The following is a 22,025-nucleotide window of genomic DNA, read 5'->3' as shown; positions in this document are numbered from 1 at the left end:
TTTATGGTTCTCACAATTCTTCATTCAAAATTACATCTAATTTTTTTATATATAAAATTCGTTTCATAGTTCGTATATCACTACTTTTAACCTAACCATTATTTGCAATAATGTTAGAGAATAACAAAGAATATAAAGATTAGTGATTTACTGCATATGCATCACGAAGTAAATCAAATGATAAGCTTCATCTTGGATTCAAATTATTCTTATTATGGTGTCGATATTTGGATCCCAAACGAACACCGTTTTTAGTAATATGGCAATTAATTTTGATTGATTCAACTTAAATTAGAAAAATTAAATAAATTACTTAAGAAGTAATCCAATTTGGCTACGACATTCTTAACTATTCTTCTTTAATTTTTTTTTGAAGCGCCAAGCAATTTTGAGAAACATAAATGAATAAACCTTGTTTCCAAGTACTACTCCTTTGAAATATCCGTAATATTACCATTAAAGTTTAGTGGATGCACATATGTATTTTGCATTTCTCACCAATCTTCAAATCATCACCATCGATAAAATCCTCCATGTTAATTTTTATGACCCATTTTTTTTTTCTTTGAGCTTAAACATTTAATAAGTAAATAATTCATTTACCTCTTCCAACGTATCTTTATAAAAACAAATAAATGTGAACTTTAAAATCAATCTTATAGTTCATTTTTCTATTATTATAAGTTCTGCTGTGTCTCGTTGTATCGTTCAATCATCAGTTATTATATAAGCACCTATTTTTGGAAATTTTATGTTTTATAACTTTTATAATGTATTAACATTTGTTTGTAATTTCATCCCAATCTCGATATTTTTCGTGCCTTAATAATAATAATATTAAATATTAAATAATGTGATTATTCGAAATTAGACTTTATCCGGTTATCGGGTTGGTCCAGATTATCCCCATCCGGGATTCCGAATTCCGGGTTAGGAAACACAAAACAATACGAATGTTTGATATAAAATTGTACATATTGTTTGTGTACAACAAAAAATTTTTTTGATTTTTATTATCATTCCATGGTACAATAGTTAGTCTTTATTCTCCTTAAAATGCTTCATGGGGTAATAAAGTTTTGTATACGCCATTTTTCCATTTTGTTTTTAAAATAAAGTTTTGTTTTTGGGACACTAAATAAAAAAAACATGATAAACAATTCGGAATGTCCTAGAATATATAAATATATACTTTTAAACAGCTAATTGTCATTTTTATTTTTTTATTTTTTTTACAAAACAAAATTTCTTTCTGTCTCAAATATGACAACTCTAAAAAAATTAGAAGAAACTCAAATTAAAAAGGTATAATAATATTTACGATTGTTTAAACCCATTCCGATTTTTATTTTTAATGAAATATTTGACTTTCTTTCATTTCGATAAGATTTTCGATAAGTTTGATTATAATGGAAACAGTATCTTGTCTCTCGCTGAAATAGATAAGGCTGTCCTTGAGCTTTATCCACACTTTTCAAAAAATAAACCCGTTATCATGCGAGCATACAAAGCTGCTGATATTTCAAAGGTTCGTTATTTGAAAAATATCTTACAAATTCTGAAATAAACGTTCCAAACCCTCGGAAATATGCGTTCCTGAAATGCATTACCGTAACTATACACTAACTATCCATTGTACATACATATTTAAACCTGTATTATTGCTATTAGGATGGTTATATCGAACTTTCCGAATTCAATCGTCTTATCGAATTTCTTTATTACTACGATGAGCTATTTCAGTTGTTTAAGAAACTTGATAAAAATAATGATAATCGTATTAGTTTACAAGAATTTAAGCAAGGACATAAAATTATGGGGCTAGAGGGGTTATCGAATCAAGAACTTAAGAAGGCATTTGATGAGATTGATGTGAATCACGGAGGGTATATCCTATTTGATGAGGTAAATTGAGGTCTTAGTTTTTAATTATTTTATATAATATTCTATAGTATATTAATCTTCTCATATCAAAATATTCCACTCTTTCAGTTTTGTATGTACGCTGCAAAGAAAAAATTGAATTCAAAAGGAAATCCTCCAAAACCTTCGTCAAGACCATCATCAGTTGTAGGGTCAGTGAAAGGATCAAGACCATCATCAGTTGTAGGGTCAGTGACAGGATCAAGACCATCATCAGTTGTAGGATCAGTGACAGGATCAGTGACAGAATCAAAAAAATCATCAACTGGATCGAAAAGTCATGAAACAAAAGGATCGATTTCTGGTTTGAATGTTATTGATGATGCTACTTCAGTTACTTCTACTTCAGAATTTGCAGATTTTACTAGAGATGATATTATAATAAGATCTCTTTATAAATTATCAGAAGATTTAACCAATTTTTTAACCAAATCAAAGGAATTTGATGTTAAAATAATAATTGGAAAAGAATCAGATGTTGAAGAATTTCAAGCACATTCTTCTATTCTTCAAGCTAGATCTGCTTATTTTAATGCTGCTTTATCCAAAAAATCAGAAAATAATAAGACTGAAGAAGATAATTCAACTGTTTCTTATTTTTATTCAGCATTATCCTCATTTATGAGTTATAGTGATAGCGTTGATGAAGAAAATATCACTATTTTCAAAAAAGAAAACATCTCACCTAAAATTTTTAGAATCGTTTTAGAGTAAGTTATTTAATGAAAACATATACTTTTTAAAATTTTGTTTAAATAATTATTTATTTATATTTAAATTTTTTTTTTTTTTTTTTTTTTTTTAGTTATATATATGGTGGAGCCGTTGGAATTATCAAAACTAATGAATTGTCATCACCCGAATTTTTGGATCTTCTTGAAACCTGTGAAGAATTAGGAATTCAAGGATTTAGTGAATGCTTACAACCAATTTTCCTTGAAAATCATCATGGATGGATTCAAGAAAATTTAATTACTCTTGAAAAATTTTCTTCCAAACGTGAAGCTTTTCATGAAATTCAAAGATATTGCCTTGATCAACTTTGTCAAGATCCGGATACTATACTCAAATCAGAAGATCCTGGTTCGATAGATAAGAAAGTATTACTCAGTTTCCTATCTAGAGATGATTTAATTGCAAATGAAATTGATCTTTGGAATTTCATAATTAAATGGGGTATTACACAAGATTCAACTATTAGTAAAGATTCACCCTCAAAATGGCCTAAAGAAGATTTTAGTAAATTGAAAGCTAACGTGAATGATTTAATTCCTTTAATAAGATTCAAATGGATAACTTCAGATCTTTTCTTTCAACAAGTTAGACCATATAAATGGTTATTTGATGGTGATATATATGAAACCCTTATGGAATCTTATATGATGGGTAATAGTCCATCTAGTCAAACTAATACTCCAATACTTCAAAATCCTTCTATGGTTCTACAAAATGAACCAAAAGCAAGAGAAAAGAATGCAAACCTTATCATTAACGAAAATCTAAAATATGGAAGTCTTATTTCGAGTTTTATTGATAAAAAACCATTCAAACCAGAATACCCATCTTATGTTTTTAAATTGGTATACCGAGGCACGTCTGATCATTTTTCTTGTGCAGCTTTTCATGAAAAATGTGATAATTTAGCAAATACTTTAACAATTGCAAGAATTAGAGAGACAGGAGAACTTATTGGTGGATACAATCCTGAAAAATGGAAGATTGCTGGTCGTAGTGTTAAAGCTACTTATCCAATTGAATCTAAAAAAGCTTTCATATTCAAAATTGAAAAGGATAAAATAGAAAATTCCAAGCTTAGTCGAGTACATGATCATTATAATGCATTACGTCATAAAAAAGAGACGGGACCAAATTTCTGTGATCTTATAATTTGTAATAAAACTCCAACAATTCATTATGAACATCGCTTTTATGATAAAGAATTAAAGATTAATGGAGGAAATTTAGATGATTTTGAAGTATATAGAATATTCCCAAAACAAACAAAATAAGTAAAATAACCATGATTTGTAAAAATTATATATATATATATATATTATATATATACTTATTTATTCTTTAGAAAAAAAAAAATTTTTTTTATATATAGTATAACATTATTTTATCATTAAATTTAAATATTTATTATTTTTTAAAATATTAAACGAATAAAGATAAAATTTTTAAAAATATTCCAAAGTCAAATCATTATAAAGAAATATAAAAAGCACGTCGTTAACTAGTTTAACTATACCTGAACCTTAAAGAGCACCGGACAAGAAATGATTGTGCGATTCAAATATATCATTCATTATATGCTTAATAACAACACCATCGTCATCATAGTGAGTAAAAGCATTTTACCAAAAAAAAAATAAAAGAAAATTACCTCGAGAGTAAACCAAATCGAATCCTTCTAAATTCTTTGATCCGATCTCAAAAGCATTATTTTTTGCATAAATTTGCGTGTACTTATCTGCTATGATAGAACAATCACCTATTAACGAATTTTTCGCTTTTTTCTTAACTTTTTGAAGAGCGTAATACTAGCGTAATGAGGTACGTACAAAATTGATACTTTGATTCTGAGTTTTAGCACGCATGAGTCGTGAATGCACCTTGTGAAGGATCTCCCTAGTACGTGACAATAAATCTCACGGGGGGGAGGAGTAAACTGTAACCCTGTTAAAAAAATCCATTAATTTAGCAAGATGTTATTTCTAGATGCATTTTTTTGTTAAATATATTTACACGGGAAACTTGTCCCACTTACCGAAAACGTTTTTTAACAACATCGTATCGCGTGGTCAATAAGATCATGTCGTGCATGTCGTGTTATAATACTTACCTCAATCGCAACATTGCACGAATAACTTGGTGTTCTAGCCAAACTAAGAGAGAGAAAATTGCATTCATCCAATAAGATAGCGTTAATTGCAGTCGTCAATTCGAGTAACTAACACTACCAACGCACAAGTTAATTTTTGGATCACCTATTCGCTACATTCGCTACGCAAAATTCATCGTGAGACCTTTTGTTTTTGGACACACATATGTTAATTAATATTGATTAAATATTTGTGAAAAAATAGATATTTTTTTTTTAATGAAATTATCGTACTACATTTATTTTTCAATTTTGTAGCGTGATTTCAGTGTTTTTGCTAAATGAAATAGGGTTAGGGTAATGTGATCAAAAATTGGATACGTATAATGAACTTGGACCAAATTATAAATTAACTGTTACAAAGGTAAAGTAAAAATTGCTCTCAAATACTTTACATATTCATACAACATATTAAATTACGGAATTTCTTCCCCCGCTCCCTAAAATATTAGCTAATATATGTTCGTTAAATATTTGCTGCGCCACGTGCTAAATTTTCAAACTCGTCAAATCGTATTACTAGATGACAAAATAAGATGTTCTATCAACACTGATATTAGATCATTCTTCAACACGACGTAGAGGGCTACTGTAAACAAAAATTATTGAAATAATAATAACATGTACCCCTAAAAGAAATAAGAAATTTGACATCAATATTAATACTATTTTTAACGCTATATCAAATAAACACCGCCCATAACACCAGAACACTTTAAAGAATACTATTTTAAAAATTTTTAAAATTTTAAAATATTCACACTTACCCGCAAGTTACATTTACATATAAGATTGAAGTATTCCAAAATAATGAATTTTCAATATAATGAATTTTCAATAAAATCTATAAAATCTGAAAACCCAAAACAATTCCTGATGTTGATATTCTAAGAATCTCTTTTAAAATAATGAGTGAATATATTATTTTTATTGATACTGAAAATTTATGCAAAGAAAAAAAAAATACAATAATGAAATACAAGAATATATGTAGGTACAAAAATATTCAAATTATTTTTACAAGAATAAAAATTACTTTTTATCTAATTCTTTTTTAATGATTTGTTTTTTTTTAACAGTTTGTTGCTAGCTTATTTAATAATTCATTTTTTTCTTCCGTGTTTAATGTTTCAAATAATTTTTCAAATCCCTGAATAACAGCTTTTAAATGATTTTTACTTAAATCTAAAATACTTTGTTTTATAGCTTCATTTTTAACTTTCTCAATTCTCTCTTTAAACGTGATTTTTGGAATTAAATTATTAATATTAATTTTAGTCTCATCATCGCCATTATCACCGTCATCACTTACTTCTTGATTGTCTCTATTATTTTCCTCTAATATCCTTTCTAACCATTTCGCAATTATTTCATCAGATTCTTCCCAATCAAATTCGCTATTATCATTCACTATATTATCTTCTTTAAACCAATTAATTAAATGTTCCGTCATTTGATTTCTATTTAATTTATTATTCGCTTCAATTAATTTTCTAAACATATATTCTTCATGTAATCTTCTTTTAACTCTCCAATAAAAGAATCTCCTAGAATCCTTCCACTCTAAAGCTTTTCTTATAGTTTGTTTAGATTTCATCCTTCCTGGCGTATCATGTAAATCTGCAAATTGTATAGCAATTTGTGAATATATTGGTAATAATTCTTGTTCTCTCGCATCTAAATGTTTTTTGATCTCTTGTTTTTGTATTTCAGATATTGTTGGGTCATCCAATGACTTCTTAAGGTTACGATATGTTTCATCCAACCTTCCCATTGTTGAAAGTAATTGTGGTTTTCTAAATTTAATTTCTACCACACCTTCAGGTTCGAGTACACCAGCTCTTGATTTTGTATCTGCGTACATTTCCATCATATCAATATTAATATTAGGATCCACTACAACCCAAGCTCCACCACGAAGTTCACCATTAGGAACTATATATACAAATACTGGTTGTTTATAGTTAGCAAGAGCATCTACAATATAAGATCCATATTTTAAAATTTCTTGAAACATATCTCGTTGACCACCTGAAAATCCACGCCAATTAGCAAGAATCATTAAGGGTAACTGTTCACCTTTATTAAAATCATTAATTGATTGTGCTGTCTTATAAGCTGAATTAGGATACCAAACTTGACCAGCTTCCATCATCATTTGTTGATGTGATTCCTTATCAGCTGGATCAGCTGGAACTATACATTCGACGGTACGTGTTTCAACTGCTATAACGCCCATTGGGATTCCACCAAGACGTGCCCTTCCAACTACTACCGTTCTCGCCCATCCGCCTAATGTTTCAACAAATGATCCTTTATCAAAGAATCCACCAACCCAACTACTAGGTTCTCTTTCAGTTTCATATTTTCCTGCAATTAACCATCTTGGATCATAAGTTCCTTTAGGAGGCATATAACTAACATCTCTGTCCCAATTATCCGAACTTGGGAATATTGGTACAAGTGAATTTCGAACAGATGGAACATAAGAGAGCCATTGCATAATCTTTGTAATACCTTCCAAATCATTTTGTGCAGTTAAATGTGAAACTCCATTCTTAAACATAATCTGTGTACCTCCAAGTTGTATATTTCCGGTATAAACTTCTCTCCCTAACACTTTATTTAGTGCTTGTGCTCCAGTTAAAATAATAGGTTGACCTTCATTCTGAATTGTACGTTGTCCTAACCTTACTAAATATGCTCCAATACCTAAGTTAAAGAAAAAGAATAAAATTATTAATAAAAATTTATAAACATAAATTAAATTTATAACATGAATTTATTAAATGTTACATACCAACTGAACGACAGGTGACTAAAGTTATTGTAAAGATATCTTCGTATGCACGTGATGTAGCTCCAGCAATTAATCCTGAACCTTTCAAACATTCAACTCCAAGTCCATCTTCTGATCCAATAATATCGGTGATTTTATATCGTGTTTCATCTTCTTCAACTATTTCTTCCGCAATAACGGATTTTCTTTCATTTTGTTCCAAGTGTTTGTAAGTTTCTGAATCAAGATAAAGATATTTCACACCTTTACTTGGATTTTCTCGATCTACCCATGCAACATGAAAATGATTCATAACTTCTTCTGCCAATCCAATTCTTGCACCAGAATTGGCCGAAAGATAAATTCTTGGTATTCCTAATTCTCTTGCTAATTCAGTTGCCTTATAAAAGAATTGATCTTCATTGGGCCCAAAAGATCCGATTTGATATGTGATATCATTCGCGATAACAATTATATTTCTACCTTTGGGATATTGAGGAGTGAAAAGCGTTAAGATCCATGCGACCATACCACATGAATTTGTTCCTGGAGCTCTTTCCACTTCTTGTAATTTATTTTTTTCATCGAGAACAAGTTCTTTAGCTTCCAAAACATCACTTGGACATTTTAGAGTTGGATTATAATGTGATGCGCGATTCCATTGTGTTCTAATAGCTTGACGAAATAGTTCAGGAAAATCATAAACATAAGTGGTACCCATTAGATGAGCCTTATAACGCCTTGGTTGAAGCCATTCTTTCGTTGGATAAGGTGTATGAGTTGGTTGTAAATGCATTGAACCGTGTTTTCCGATTGATTTAAGTATCCAACTATCACGTTCTGTCTTCACCTCTTGATAAGTTTCAACTTTAACAACATATCCAGAAACGTTATTAATGATGATACGTAAAGAATAATGCGTTCCTAAAGTAGGATCTTCGACCTTAAAACGAACTTCAGCTCCGGTAACACGTAATCTCCATAATCTTTTTCCATGCCTGTCTATAAATCCTTTAACAGCTTCTTCAATTTGTCTCGGTTCCAATACAAATATTGGAATGAAATTTATAAATAAATGATTACAATCCGAATTCTTATGTTCCGAACTAACAATTTCAAGAGAATCTAAAATTTCATTTAACAATCTATCTGATTCTGATATTAAATAATCTGCAGTACGTACACTATTTCGTAATCGACCAGGACGAACTAAAGCTCGAATAAAGAATCTACAATCTGAAGTATTTTCTTTACCAACAGCATAATAAACGTGAATTTGTCTATTATCAGTAAAACAAGGTTTAATATCGAAATTAGATAATCTCGTAAGTTCAAGTTGATAGGCCATAGCAGGTTCAATATTACGAATCGTTTGATCTTCAACATAACCTGTAGACTCTCGGAATGTGAAATATCCTGGATATTGACCTTTACGAAATAGTACAATAGTAACACGTCTTATTCCATGTTCACGTAATTCATAAGAATGTCGTTGTATAAGAGGTTTAAGTTGTTGTTTTAAAGTTTCATCCTCTAAAGCATCATCTCCTAATCTTAAAGCAAGGTTTAGAATATTATTAATTTTGCTCCTATCTGATGAACCTTGAGGTTTCCATCTATCATTTTGTATTTTTGGGAATAATGCTAATATACGTGGTAAATTTTTTTCTATTACTTCATTCGAAGTACAAGCAATCATAGCACCAATACGTAAAGGTTCATTCTCAGTTTTTGGAATCATATAACTTAAATCCGATATTGAACCAGATCGTCTCATAGTAAAAGGTTCTGATTTTGAACTATTAGCTTGAGCACTATGAAGTAAAAAGTTCCAAGAAACCATAAATGGAACGCTATCTGTATGATATTCAACATCCATTAATTGATAGGCACGATAAGCACGCCTAGCGTAAACTTCTAACGCAGCAAGTCCAATCCAATTGTCTTGATGATAAAAAAAATTTGGAAGTACGTCAAAAACTGAAAATCTTGTATCAATTAATTCTTTAAGTGAATCATAACTTGGAGTTCGATAATCATAACCATCATCTCCATAATGACTTTCAATAACTGCAGCTTTCAATATTTGTTCCATCTGAGTGTATCTTTCTTCATAAGAAGGTAAATGACAATGAATTAGTAATTCACGTGCTTTTAATGAAACTTTTGTTGTGAAACGACCTCTAAGTTCGGCCAATTTTTTCAAAATAGGTGAAAAGAATTTATCAAGAGCTTGCCCAACATTTTCAGGTTTAATATGATCTAAAAGATGCAATATTAAATTATTCTTTAATCCTATTTTGGAATGCGATAAAATTGTAGTTATGACCTTATCCAAATCATCCTTGTATTTATCACGTAAAGAATGAACAACTTCTTCCTCGCGTTTATCGCGTTTATCAGAGTTCGAGAATAAAACTTCAACTTCATGATATTTGTTCAATAAATAAATGATATCATTCCATTTCCGATATTTTATACCAGAAACATATCGATCAAGAATTTCATTCAAAGGAGCGATTGTAGATTCAAAACTTATGAGATCCGAAGGATTGACAGAATCACGAGAATAATTAATTATCATTTCTTTTAATGTTTTGGCAGGAAATTCTAATCCTTGATTATATGTTTCACTAGAAATTTTTTGTAAAGACGCTTCAAGCTTGGATGGAATTCTACCAGAAAGTGTTGACAATACTTCATGATATTCTAAATAAGGGAGTTCAGGATTTCTTAAAAGTTCTATTAATTCTTTAACACTACACTGTAACATAGCTTGATTATCATAACCATCCAGTATACACTCAAGAATATGAAAGACTTCACGATATCTCTGATGAGCCTTATCACCAATTATAACAGGAGGATTCATTGCAGGGATTTGTCCTTCAAAAGGTAACGCGTGACGAACTCGACTAGGATCATCAAGAGTGAGAATACCAATGATATCACCAGCTTCAAGTGTTGAATTTTGTTGTTTTATGAATTGAACTATACCATCTTCTGTTGCAACAAGTGGCATATACATTTTCATCACCTAATATGAAATAAAATATGAAATTTAAATTATCAATTTTATACTTAAAAATAAATTCAATTTTATACTTTTATAAAAATCATACCTCAATTTCAGCGAAAGCATCACCTCTATTTACATGATCACCGGACTCTACCAAAAATCTAACAAGTTTTCCTGGCGAAGGTGAACGTAATTGTGTTGGATCATTTTCATGTTCGAGTAAACAAGTTTTACCACCAATCATCAATCTAATTCCTTGAACTTCTTCACGAAAATAACAAGTATGACTCTTTCCATCCAATAAAACTAATAATCCACCATCAGTAAGAGCTCTAACACAAACTTGTACTCTTGATCCATTTAAATAAAGTGTAAAAGAATGAGGAGCAGATCTGGTAGCAGTAAATTTATATCGAACTCCTTCATATATAAAATCAGTAGTAAAAACAGTACGTAATATATCTTTGTTAGGAATTTGACCTTTTTCCAAGAAACGTTTATATTCAGAAACGGATTCCATAGTTTCAGTATAAGATTTTGTAACAGCACCACATATGACTGCCAACATTTTATCAGGTTTTTCAGCTGTTAAATTTTCATCAGATATTAACATATCTAACCAACCAGTTGTAAAACTATTTTCTTCAAATGCTTGAGTTTCAAGTAATTTAATTAAATATTCAACAGTAGTTCTAAAATCTCCACGAATTGATAATTCTTTTAAAGCAACCACCATATTTTTTCGAGATTGTTGACGATTTTCACCATAAGCGAAAATATGACCAAATTGAGAATCAGCAAATTCATGAAGACCACCAGCAGAATTAACAGAAAAATAACCCCAAACATTAGTACTACTACGAAAGTTAAGTTCATGTACCATACCACTACTTGGTTTAAAACCAGCATCAGGATTTTCAGCGGTTATACGAACAGCTATCACATGACCTTTTGGAGCAGGTCTTCTCTGAGTTTGAAGAGATTCAGGATTTGAAAAATCAAAATCTATTTCATAAGTACCACTAGGAGCTAAACCATAAAGAACTCTTATATCACGAATTTGATGAAGTGGAATTCCCATAGAAATTTGTAATTGAGCAGCAGGTAAATCTACACCTGAAACCATTTCTGTAGTAGGATGTTCAACTTGTAATCTTGGATTTAATTCAAGAAAACAAAAAAAATCTCTTTCATGACTATAAAGATATTCTATAGTACCAGCACTAACGTAACCTACAAGTTTCGCTAATCTTACAGCAGCTTTTTCCATAGCTTCAAAAGTTTCACGTTTAGCAATAGTAACAGGAGCTTCTTCAATAATTTTTTGATGTCTCCTTTGAACAGAACAATCCCTTCCAAATAAAGAGATAGCATTTCCATATTGATCAGCTAAAACTTGAACTTCAAGATGACGAGCATTCCCAGCAAGTTTCATGATAAAAATTGGAGAACCAGGAACTTCACCTTGAACTTGAACAAAAGCTTGTTTAAAATTTTCAGAATTTTCAACCTTTCTTATTCCTTTACCACCACCACCTTCAGAAGCTTTAATCATAACAGGAAACCCGATTTTTTTTGCTTTATCTAAACCATCATCAGCATCTTTAACACAAGCTTGTTCATAAGCACTTTCAGGAACTATAACATGACCTTGATCATCAATTTCAGTTTGAACAACACCACTACCACTCCAATCCATTGTAGGAACATTTGCAGATTGAGCCACAATCGTAGAAGATATTTTATCACCTAAAGATCTCATCGCAGAACCAGGAGGACCAATAAAAACTATCTTATTTTTACTTTGAGCCAAAGATTCAGGTAATCTAGGATTCTCAGATGCATGACCCCTATATTAAAATGATTTATTGATTAATTAATAAATAAAATAAAAATAATAATAATAAAAATAATTAATATTAATAATAATTTTTAATAATAACTAACCAACCAGCCCAAACAGCATGAGCGCCAGTACGTTCAGCAATATCAACAATTAAAGAAACATTAGCATAATTATTATTATTAGAACCACCAGGTACTTCAATATATTGATCAGCCATTCGAATATATTCGGCATTGATTTTTAAATCTTCAGGAGTAGCCATTACGGTAAATTGTATAGCCCTTTCATCACCAAATATTTCATAAGCCCATTTCCTAATGGATCTAATTTCTTTAACAGCTGCTATACCATTATTTGCTATTAAAATTTTTGTAATTACAGTATGACCATTATGTTTTTCTACAAAATCTCTTACGGGACCTCTAGGAGCATTTTGTAAATTATTTCCTCCTGAATTATATATGAAAAAAAAAAGAATATTTAAGAATATATATATATAATTATTTTTTTATGTATATATATATATATAAAAAAAAAATTAATTATACATAAATAGAAATAAATCACATTTAAGGGATAAGTCCAAAAAAACCACCTTACCAATAAATTGTTCAATATTTCTGCTCATGGTACAAAAATACAAAAAAAAAAAAATTGATTTATTTATACAAGTGTGTTTAAAAAAAGAAAATTCTTTTATGTCGATTTATTACTTTATTTAAATTAGTTTATGTATATTTTTGAATTGTATAAATAGAAATTTCTCATTGAATTTAATTTTTTCGGAATTTTTTTTTTTTTATTTTTTTTTTGAATAAATAAATTTCGTAAGGAAAAAATAAGAAAGGAAGGAATGTTTTTGAAATTTTTTTTTAAAGAAAAAAAAGGGTTCAATTTAAAGTAAAAAAAATCATAAAAAAAAAAAAAAAATTTAATTAAGATTGAAACAAAAGAAATTAATTTTTTTTTAAGATCTTAACTATTTTTCCGAATATAACAAAATGCATGTGTTAAAATTTGTACAAAATATATTTAATTTTCAAATTGAGATTAGCCCCAAAGCCCCAAAATTTGGCAGTTTAATTTTATATCAAAATATTACCAGTCAAAAACAGCACTAACGTACCTTTTTCACGTGACACCAAGCCTTTTGAATCATTACGTAAAATTTATCTAACCGGAATGACTACTCATCATTTAACATTGTTAAGAAGTTTTATGACAATATTGATTTACTCTTATACTAAATTTTTTACCCCAAGTCCCCAACCAAAAAAAAAAAACTGTTATCGATTTTATCGATTAAAAGATTATTATCATTATTGTCATCATGTCAAATATGTTGATCAGGATGATGATGACAAATTTGTTTTAAAATTAATTTAAAAAAGGTTTCAAAAAATGTGTTTGAAAAAAGAAACAACGAATTTGCTAGAACACTGCATATCACGTGAATTGTTGCACAAACGCGAAGTTTACTGCGCCATCCAAATAAAACACTTTGTGTTAACTAATAAGCCATACCGAAATGGTACAAATCGGCATTATACTGGATAATAATTTGGTGTAACATATTTCCCCAATACGTATTATTATCTCATCCATATATAGCAATACTTTCTCATAATTGGTCTTTATTTACGCGAAATTAATTTATTATTATCAAGTAAATTGAAAATTAATTTTCCTTCTCAAATAAAAAATTGATGATTTTTAGATTTTAGAAGAAAAGAAAAAAAAAACTTTTTATAAAAGAAAATTACGTCATAAAAAAAAATATACTTTCAAAAATACTGCGTCATTAATTAATGAAATACACTTAAAAGGAAAATCAATGACATATCTGACATACTTGTGAAATTTTTTGACTCAAAAATATGCAAAAAAACTTTTAAAAAAATCATGATGTCACTGTAAATCTGGAAATGAATTTTTTCTTATTTTGTTTAAAATTATTTTTTCATTAATCATAAATAGGATAATCTAATCTTTGATTACAATCGTGAATATTTCAATGAAAAAATCTTTTTTTATAGAATTTTTTTTTTTAAACCTTATTTTTTTTATTTATAGTTGAAAAATTTTTATGCTAAAAATCAACAGATATTATAACGTTTTACGATATGAAAAAAAAAATAAACATTTACTTCATTTCTGTGGAACGTGATGAAATTATTAACGTTTTTTATACTTCATAATTTCTTGAAAGTTCTAAAATTTAGCATGAAAAAATTATTAATATAATATTTGAAATTTCAAATTGTGGAAGAAATTTTTCATTAAAAAAATCGAATTTTTCATGAAATATATCGAATTTTTCTGATTATCCGAAGAACCTCGATTAAATGCAGTTAACTTCCGGCCAGTTTCAACCCGTATGTATTAACCGTTTATTGATATTTATGATGTCAACCGTTAAAATGCTTATCAAGATTTTCCTAAAAAAAAAAAAAATTGGATTATGTAATGATAACCGGTTTGATTACAACTCGGGTTATGACCCGGGTCAGGACTAACCCTGGTATCCGCGTTAAATCGTCAGGATCGTCAATCCAAAAATTTCACGTAATTATTCAAAACTCGAGTTTTCTCTCAATGGAAAATCCATTATTAACGAATATCAACAACAATGAAAAATATTATTTGATAATACTTAATTTTGATTATTTTCCTTCTCACAGATCATCGTGACACAATTTTGACATTTTTTAAATCGGGTATAAACTCGATTTTAAAAGTTTTTTAAGTTCAAGTCCAAAAAACAATCGATTAAAGAAGTAAATCGAGATCGAAAAAAATCATAAAAGTAAATATTAAAATAATATTTTTTTTAAAAATTAATATATATATGCACATAAATAATTATCAGGAGAAATTTTAGTCGTTTTTAAATATAGTCCTGAAAAAATTTTTGAACGGTAAAGCCGTGGTCCAATACAAAAAATTCACGTGATTCGGTCCCCCCCAGTCCAAAGCGGTCGTCACACCTTCCTCATTACTTTACTATTTGTAATACGAGTAGTAAATAAGGACAGTCTGAATGGAACATAACAAAAGTATTTTGAGGTATTTGACACGTTAATAAAATCGTATGATTTTTGGTGCATTAATTAAGTGATATTCCGTTATGAATTGAATTTTTTATATATCTCATTCTTTTTTTTTTCCCAATAAATCCTTTCAATTTTAGATATTCAATTTATTTGTTTTTTATTATTATTATTATTAATATTATTAATTATGGCTGAAAAATTACCGGCTGAAATATTAATTGATATTTTTACTAGATTCCTTTTTAACTCAAAGTAAGCTTTTTGTTTTTTTGGTTTTATTTTTATTATTTTAATATTATTATTTTTTTTTTATTATATAATCCTTTTTATATTATAAATTTATATGACTAATCTACTCTTTTTTTTTGTAACAATAGATCAAATAATTTTAAACAACTCATTATACTTCGTCGTACGTGTAAAAAATGGAATGATATTATTCTTAAATGCGTTTTCGATGAATTATCTAAGCAAAATCACAAGTCTTGGGAAATTGTGGTAAATTTGAAATAATTTTTTTTTTTCATTGTGATATATAATTGGAAAACTTTATTCATAATCATCTCCGTCGTATATATTTTCCCTCCCCCCCCTTCCTTTCCCCTCCCTTCCTTCCCCCATAGATTGGAATATCCAATCCACGTATGCATGCAGCAGCAGAATTACATTCATTTGATCGAATAAATCAAAGATTTAATTTTAATTTCCCACGACAAACGATAATAATTAAACCGGAACAAGATATTAAAGTGAATTTTAAATATAATCATCCATTTTTTCATACTTTCACATTATTTAAACCAAGTATACTAAATGATACGAATAATAATCAAGGTGAGTTTTCTTTTATATTAAGTAATAATGATGTTTTAAGAGATGAAAATGAAGTACAATTGGAATCATTGAAGATTAAAGCAAAGATATTTTGGGAAAAAGTTTATCACATATTTGATGATAATACTTTTGTCGAGCTCAGAAAATCCCCTAGTTATGTTATTTATGGTGATCCATATTTTGATGATTTGTAAATCAAAATTTATTATTTATGTAGATTAAAGTAACTATATAATAATTATAGAACTTTTTCAAGGAATATATATATATATAATATATATATAATATATATATATATATATGTATTTTTTTTTTATTGAGCAGTAGTTAAATTATTAAAATAACAGATTAAATCATTAATTTGATCAATATAATCAATATATGGTAATAATTTATCACCTCTAACAATAATTTTTTGAAAATATTTGGAATCATCATCAATAATATCTTCTTCAATATTTAACCAATAATTATGTATTAAATATTCTCTTATTCTTTTAATTGAATCAACATTTAAAATTTCATAAATTAAATGAAATATTATGCAAAATTCACTATATTTTTTTTTAATATTTTCTTTCTTTTTACCTTCTTCACTTTTATCATTATTTAATGTCGTAATAAAATTACATTCAAATGATTCTGTATTATAATTATATGTGATAAAATTATTCATTGTTTGTTGAGTGGATGAATGAGATGATGGAGATGGTGATGGAGGTGGTGAACTATTGCTTTTAATTTCTTCTTTAATTGATCCTCTTATAATTTGATAATAATACTATTAAATATAAAAATTTGAAAAATTAAATTTTTAATATTTATAAAAAAAAAAGATGTGGTTGAAATATTTTTTTTAATTTACCTTAATTTTAGTTATCATACTCGTTAATTTATCAATCAAAATAACGATAATAAGTTCAAACCAAACTTTACAAACTTTACGATATTTATAAAGTTCCATAACACTATAATAAATTAAATTTTTTACATTAAATATAGATATATATATATATATATATTTTATAATAATAATAATTATTTTATTTACCCAAAACTAACAATAAAATGTTTAAAAATTTCGAGCCACAATTCCCTTGGAAGATCTTTTACCATGATTAAAGTAAGAAATTTTTTTTTTCTTTTTCTTTTTTTTCTTTCAATTAATAATTTCTTTCTTTTTTTTTTAAGAAAAAAAAAAAAGAAGAAAAACACCATTTAAATAAGGATTCTTTTTTTTTTTTAGAAAAAAAAAAAAAAAAAAGAAAAAAAAAAAAAAAAAAAAAAAAAAAAAAAAAAAAAAAAAAAAAAATTTTCATTTTAATTGACTTAAAAGGGAGACGGCTGAAAAACACTAGTTGGATCGGCGTGTGAATCATGCACAATCATATGCTAATGAATTTATAAGTTCATAATGCAGGCCAAGATGATGGAAAAATGTTTTTATCCCGAAATTTTTTCGTCCCTTCCTTATCGTATAATTATCATAAATGATCTCACAATATCTTTTATTTATTCAATTCTAATATAAAATTAACAGATTTTGTAATTACATCAAAGTTCGGACAATCATGATGAAGTTTGTCAAATACTCTTGATAAGCAACACTCCTTGAACACGTATTATTTTGATTATTTGCAAGTATCGATTTTTTTGTTATTTGATAGGTTACTAATTGAAATTCTTTAAAAACTTATTTTTAAAAGGGAGACGATCGAAGCTAGAGACAATAAAGCGACTGTTAATTTGTTTAATTTGTTAAACCAGGAATTCCTTGTTGAGATAAACAAAATAAGTATTAAAAGATCCTTACTATGTAAAGAATGTAGATCTAAGGAACAACGAGGAAAGTTGTTACTTGTCACTTGTCACTTGTCAGGGTGAAAGTTGTCAGGGTATTATATTCAAAACAATGTTCTATTCAATTTGTTCAATTTCTAAAACAACGATTCCAGAAGAATTACTTATTCTAGAAAGAGGATTAACGTGATGAACTATTTGCAAGTAAGGAAATATTAAAAGCATACAATAAGAACTAACAATCAGATTCCCACAATTTCAAATAATGATAATAAATTGGTCTAATGAATGATTTAAAATAAGAAAGAAGAACATTTTTCTTAGACAATTTTGAAAATTTTAATGTGATGATTTGATCGTTTAACAGATCCATCAATCATTTACTGCGTGGCAGCCTTTTTTGCTTATTTGTATTGTATCACAAATATTAATTAATAATAGATTATTTAGCGAATCATGCATTATTATGTGATTATGTGAGCATGATTACCGCTATCTTTTAAATGGTTTTCTTGTACTATATTATCAGATGAAAACCATTTGATATTCAGGTGTGATTATATATTCATAGTACAATTAATCCTCTTATCTATTAATTATTTGTCACAATTATTAATAATATATTAAATGTGTATCGAGGTACATATTATCTTTTTACAATTCCCTTATTATTCCCATTTTGGAAACTAAGTAATCTTTTCCTTATTTTATCAATATTTTTTTTTTTCACTTATTTCTATATTTGGTTTTAAGCGAATGAAAATCCATAATTCTCACAATAAACATTTTTTCTCGTAAATAAGTATTATGAACCCTTATCTTTACATGGGGTTCACCAATTTCTATTTTTTGTATATTTGCCAGTCTGAGATGTCTGAGGTCATAGGGATTGTACATAATGAACTAATGATCATTTCCACCAATCAATAAAGAGCATGTGATCGATAAGATAGAACTTTTTTTTGCAACGACGCAAGAATTTTTGTAACAGCCATTATTCTATATTTCTTAGATATTTTCTCCAGGATTGACAGTATATATTAAATATCTTTATGACATTTAAATTATTCCTCCTTTGACAACTCCTCCTTTGGCAGCAATTATTTTGATTTTGGAGACGCCCTTTGGGATATATTTTATTTAAACAATCTCTTATTAGTAAGAAAGGGTCTTTGAGTTATCACGGAAATTCGTACGCAATAATGCCCAATTTATGTATTGGAAGGGTGGGCGTGCTTTTGGGTGAAAAAGCATAAGAAGCCATAAAGTTATTTTTCTAATTCCTTTACAGCTGATTTCAAGATTCACGCACCACGCCACAAATCACAGATAGGTTTCATATATAGTACAGTACATCACAATTCACAAGACCATTCAATAATTTGAACCAAAATTTATAGTGTTTGACGCGAATAAAGAAATGGATAATTCGATCCAGTTCTATTATTTTTGGTTCGGATTTACTGAACGATCTTCTAGTGTTATGCAATGAACCTGTGACTGAAAAATCCTAAAATCAATTGTAAAATTTGCTGCTTTTGTTCCCGTCTGGGTTTGATACAAAATTCAGCATAATCGATTTTCCTAAAGTTCCTATTATATTATTAGAAATTATCGTTAGCGCGCTGGTTAAATAATGTAATGTTCACTTTGTGACAATAATTTTTCAAATCTAATGATTGATTTCTTAAATACACAGTGAAATTCGATATACATTAGTAAAATCTTGATATATCGGAATTGGGGTCTGGAACGGATTATCATAACGTATAATTAATTTACCCTCGATATAACGAAATTCTTGATAATAACGGATTTTCGACAAATTTTACTAATTGAACGGATGTTTCCATTATATCGAATTTCACAGTATATATGAGTTCAAATTTTCAAGAAATTCTAATTAATTCTTACGTCGTTTCCTCTCATAAATTTTTTAAAGCTCATTATCTTCAGTAGCTTCAATAAAAATATTTCATATGTTCTAATTTTTTCTCAATAATAAATAAGTGATACCAACCATACCCCATTTTTCGTAGCAAATTAAAATTTCTTTAGATTTCTACGGTAAGTTTAATGATTAAAAGTATAACTAGATTAATTGAAATTAACTTTAAATATCCAGATGAATGCTATACAGAATTTATATTATTATACCATATAGCACTGCTCATAATATCGGGATATTTTACTATTACCGTCATACCAAGTAAAATAACCTTCCTATTTCTTTACCTGCGTAAGAATGCGTATCCGGTAATAAAGATGATACTCATAGTTTATCCAATGGATTCATTTTCACAATGGCGCCGATGAAGTAAACAATGTTTCTGCACAGATAGAATACCATGAGCGTAAAAGTATATTATGTCAGATGGGATTTGATCGCAAAGTAGATTTATGAAGCGTTCTCTTTACGACTTTTGGTGCTATAAAAGTTCTCTGATGAAGAAATAAACCAGCCACTTTACTATTATTTAATAGTAAGAATATTGAGGCAATTTTGTTAACATACATAAATAAAAATTAGGCTTTGATCACAATCGCCACGGCTAACATACATTAGGCTTTGATGACAATCGCCACGGCTAACTTAATTCCGTAATAGTTTGTTTCCTCCAACTTGACCGAAAGAATATTCAGCAATGTCGTAAAATATTTTAACAAGAAGATTTCTAATTTTCTTTTTCGGTAAAATTTATGCCTGTATCGGTGATATCGGTTATTTAGTTATTTTTCTTTATTACGACTATTAATTATTGCTTCTTTATCATTAATTCATTGAGCAATTGCTGGTTTCACACAGAGATTTCTTTAATTCTGTTTTCAGATTGTTCGACCTGGTTTAAGGTTTATCTTTTTAGAGTTTAAAGTTCTTTACCTTCAGGTATTAGATCGTAAAACGGCACTAAATAGTTTCGCCCTTTTTATAGATTAATATTTTTTGCTAATTTTTTTTTTTATTTTTAGATTCCACGTGAAATACTTTTTGCTAATTCGTCAATAAATGGGCTTAACTAGATAATTTTGGGCGATCATATGACAACCTTCGAACTTACCAAACATTTTTAATTAAATGGGAGGTTTATTTTATTTAACAATGAATTTTACTTCCTAAATCTTTTATGGATAAAAAACGAAAATTTTTTTTAAATTCATAATTAATAAAAACTTCACATCAAAAAATATTATCATCGTTCATATAACAATAATAGTTGATTATCCTTTTAAGATTTTAATTTTCTTTGATTATCTTTATCCTTTTTAATACTAATTGCCCTCTTATATTATATTCCTTTCCTTTTTAATATTAATTAATGATAGGGTTCTATTTTTTTTTAGATTATCAATGATTTTACTTAGTATTTATGTTTATATTAAAAATTGTTTATTTGCAGTACTCGTACAATTGCACTACTATTTATAAATAATCACTATTTAAAAATGATCTTTTTGATTTTCAAAAAGTTTTTATTCATATAAAGAAACGATCAAATTACGCCATTTAAAATTTATAATACTGTATATTTTAATTTTAAATAAAATTCCGACCAAAATAAAATAAAATAAAATAAAAATTCTGAGAATAAATTTAATTATGAAATATGAAAATTTTTTTTTTAAGTTTCAACAAAAAAAAAATAATAATTTAAATAAAATAATGCAATATAATATTCCGTTTTAGATACGAAATTTTTCGGTCGTACGACAGACCGCAAAAAAATTTAAGCTATTCTACATAAGTAATTATTTATTTTAAACAGATAAATAAAACTCGATATGATTTTTACGATTTTTACGTGATTTGTAGGGATGAGGACGACTCGCTCGGTTCGGTTCGGTTCCGAACCGATACTATTGAAAAATCGAAAAACCGGTTCGGTTCC

General features: G+C 28.0%; 4 protein-coding genes across 4 annotated transcripts; 2 read left to right on the top strand and 2 right to left on the bottom strand.

Annotated features, from left to right (window-relative positions):
- The first annotated feature begins 1,237 nt into the window (after window positions 1-1,237).
- On the top strand, window positions 1,238-4,125 carry OCT59_029817 (uncharacterized protein). Its single transcript, XM_025326274.2, has 5 exons — window positions 1,238-1,305; window positions 1,388-1,528; window positions 1,672-1,905; window positions 1,993-2,633; window positions 2,729-4,125. Exons 1-5 carry the CDS (start codon window positions 1,264-1,266, stop codon window positions 3,930-3,932), a joined length of 2,262 nt encoding a protein of 753 aa, XP_025176819.1. The 5' UTR covers window positions 1,238-1,263; the 3' UTR covers window positions 3,933-4,125.
- A 1,582-nt stretch (window positions 4,126-5,707) lies between these two features.
- OCT59_029816 (uncharacterized protein) lies at window positions 5,708-13,079 on the bottom strand (the record flags this gene model as incomplete). Its single annotated transcript, XM_066146224.1, has 5 exons — window positions 5,708-7,519; window positions 7,608-10,623; window positions 10,709-12,455; window positions 12,553-12,901; window positions 13,052-13,079. The coding sequence occupies 5 exons, from the start codon at window positions 13,077-13,079 to the stop codon at window positions 5,880-5,882; spliced, it is 6,780 nt and encodes a 2,259-aa protein (XP_065994891.1). The 3' UTR covers window positions 5,708-5,879.
- A 2,612-nt stretch (window positions 13,080-15,691) lies between these two features.
- Window positions 15,692-16,532, top strand: OCT59_029815 (uncharacterized protein; the record flags this gene model as incomplete). The annotated part of the gene is made up of 3 exons (XM_025318132.2): window positions 15,692-15,756; window positions 15,882-16,002; window positions 16,128-16,532. 3 exons carry the CDS (start codon window positions 15,692-15,694, stop codon window positions 16,530-16,532), a joined length of 591 nt encoding a protein of 196 aa, XP_025176821.1.
- A 119-nt stretch (window positions 16,533-16,651) lies between these two features.
- OCT59_029814 (uncharacterized protein) lies at window positions 16,652-17,584 on the bottom strand (the record flags this gene model as incomplete). The annotated part of the gene is made up of 3 exons (XM_025332117.2): window positions 17,390-17,584; window positions 17,204-17,306; window positions 16,652-17,119 (listed from the first exon to the last, which is right to left on the bottom strand). Exons 1-3 carry the CDS (start codon window positions 17,554-17,556, stop codon window positions 16,652-16,654), a joined length of 738 nt encoding a protein of 245 aa, XP_025176822.2. The 5' UTR covers window positions 17,557-17,584.
- Between the last annotated feature and the right edge of the window lie 4,441 nt (window positions 17,585-22,025).

The sequence above is a fragment of the Rhizophagus irregularis genome, chromosome 9, assembly GCF_026210795.1.
Source record: "Rhizophagus irregularis chromosome 9, complete sequence".
NCBI classification, from domain to species: Eukaryota; Fungi; Glomeromycota; class Glomeromycetes; order Glomerales; family Glomeraceae; genus Rhizophagus; species Rhizophagus irregularis.
The sequence above is the reverse complement of the archived record's forward strand: the minus strand, read 5'-3'. Positions and strand labels throughout refer to the sequence as shown.

Bases quoted from the DNA above. Each gene is read 5' to 3' on its own strand.
- OCT59_029817 (XM_025326274.2), top strand. From the start codon at position 1,264: ATGACAACTCTAAAAAAATTAGAAGAAACTCAAATTAAAAAG. The intron at 1,906-1,992 runs GTAAATTGAGGT...CCACTCTTTCAG, and splicing joins GGTATATCCTATTTGATGAG to TTTTGTATGTACGCTGCAAA. The intron at 2,634-2,728 runs GTAAGTTATTTA...TTTTTTTTTTAG, and splicing joins ATTTTTAGAATCGTTTTAGA to TTATATATATGGTGGAGCCG.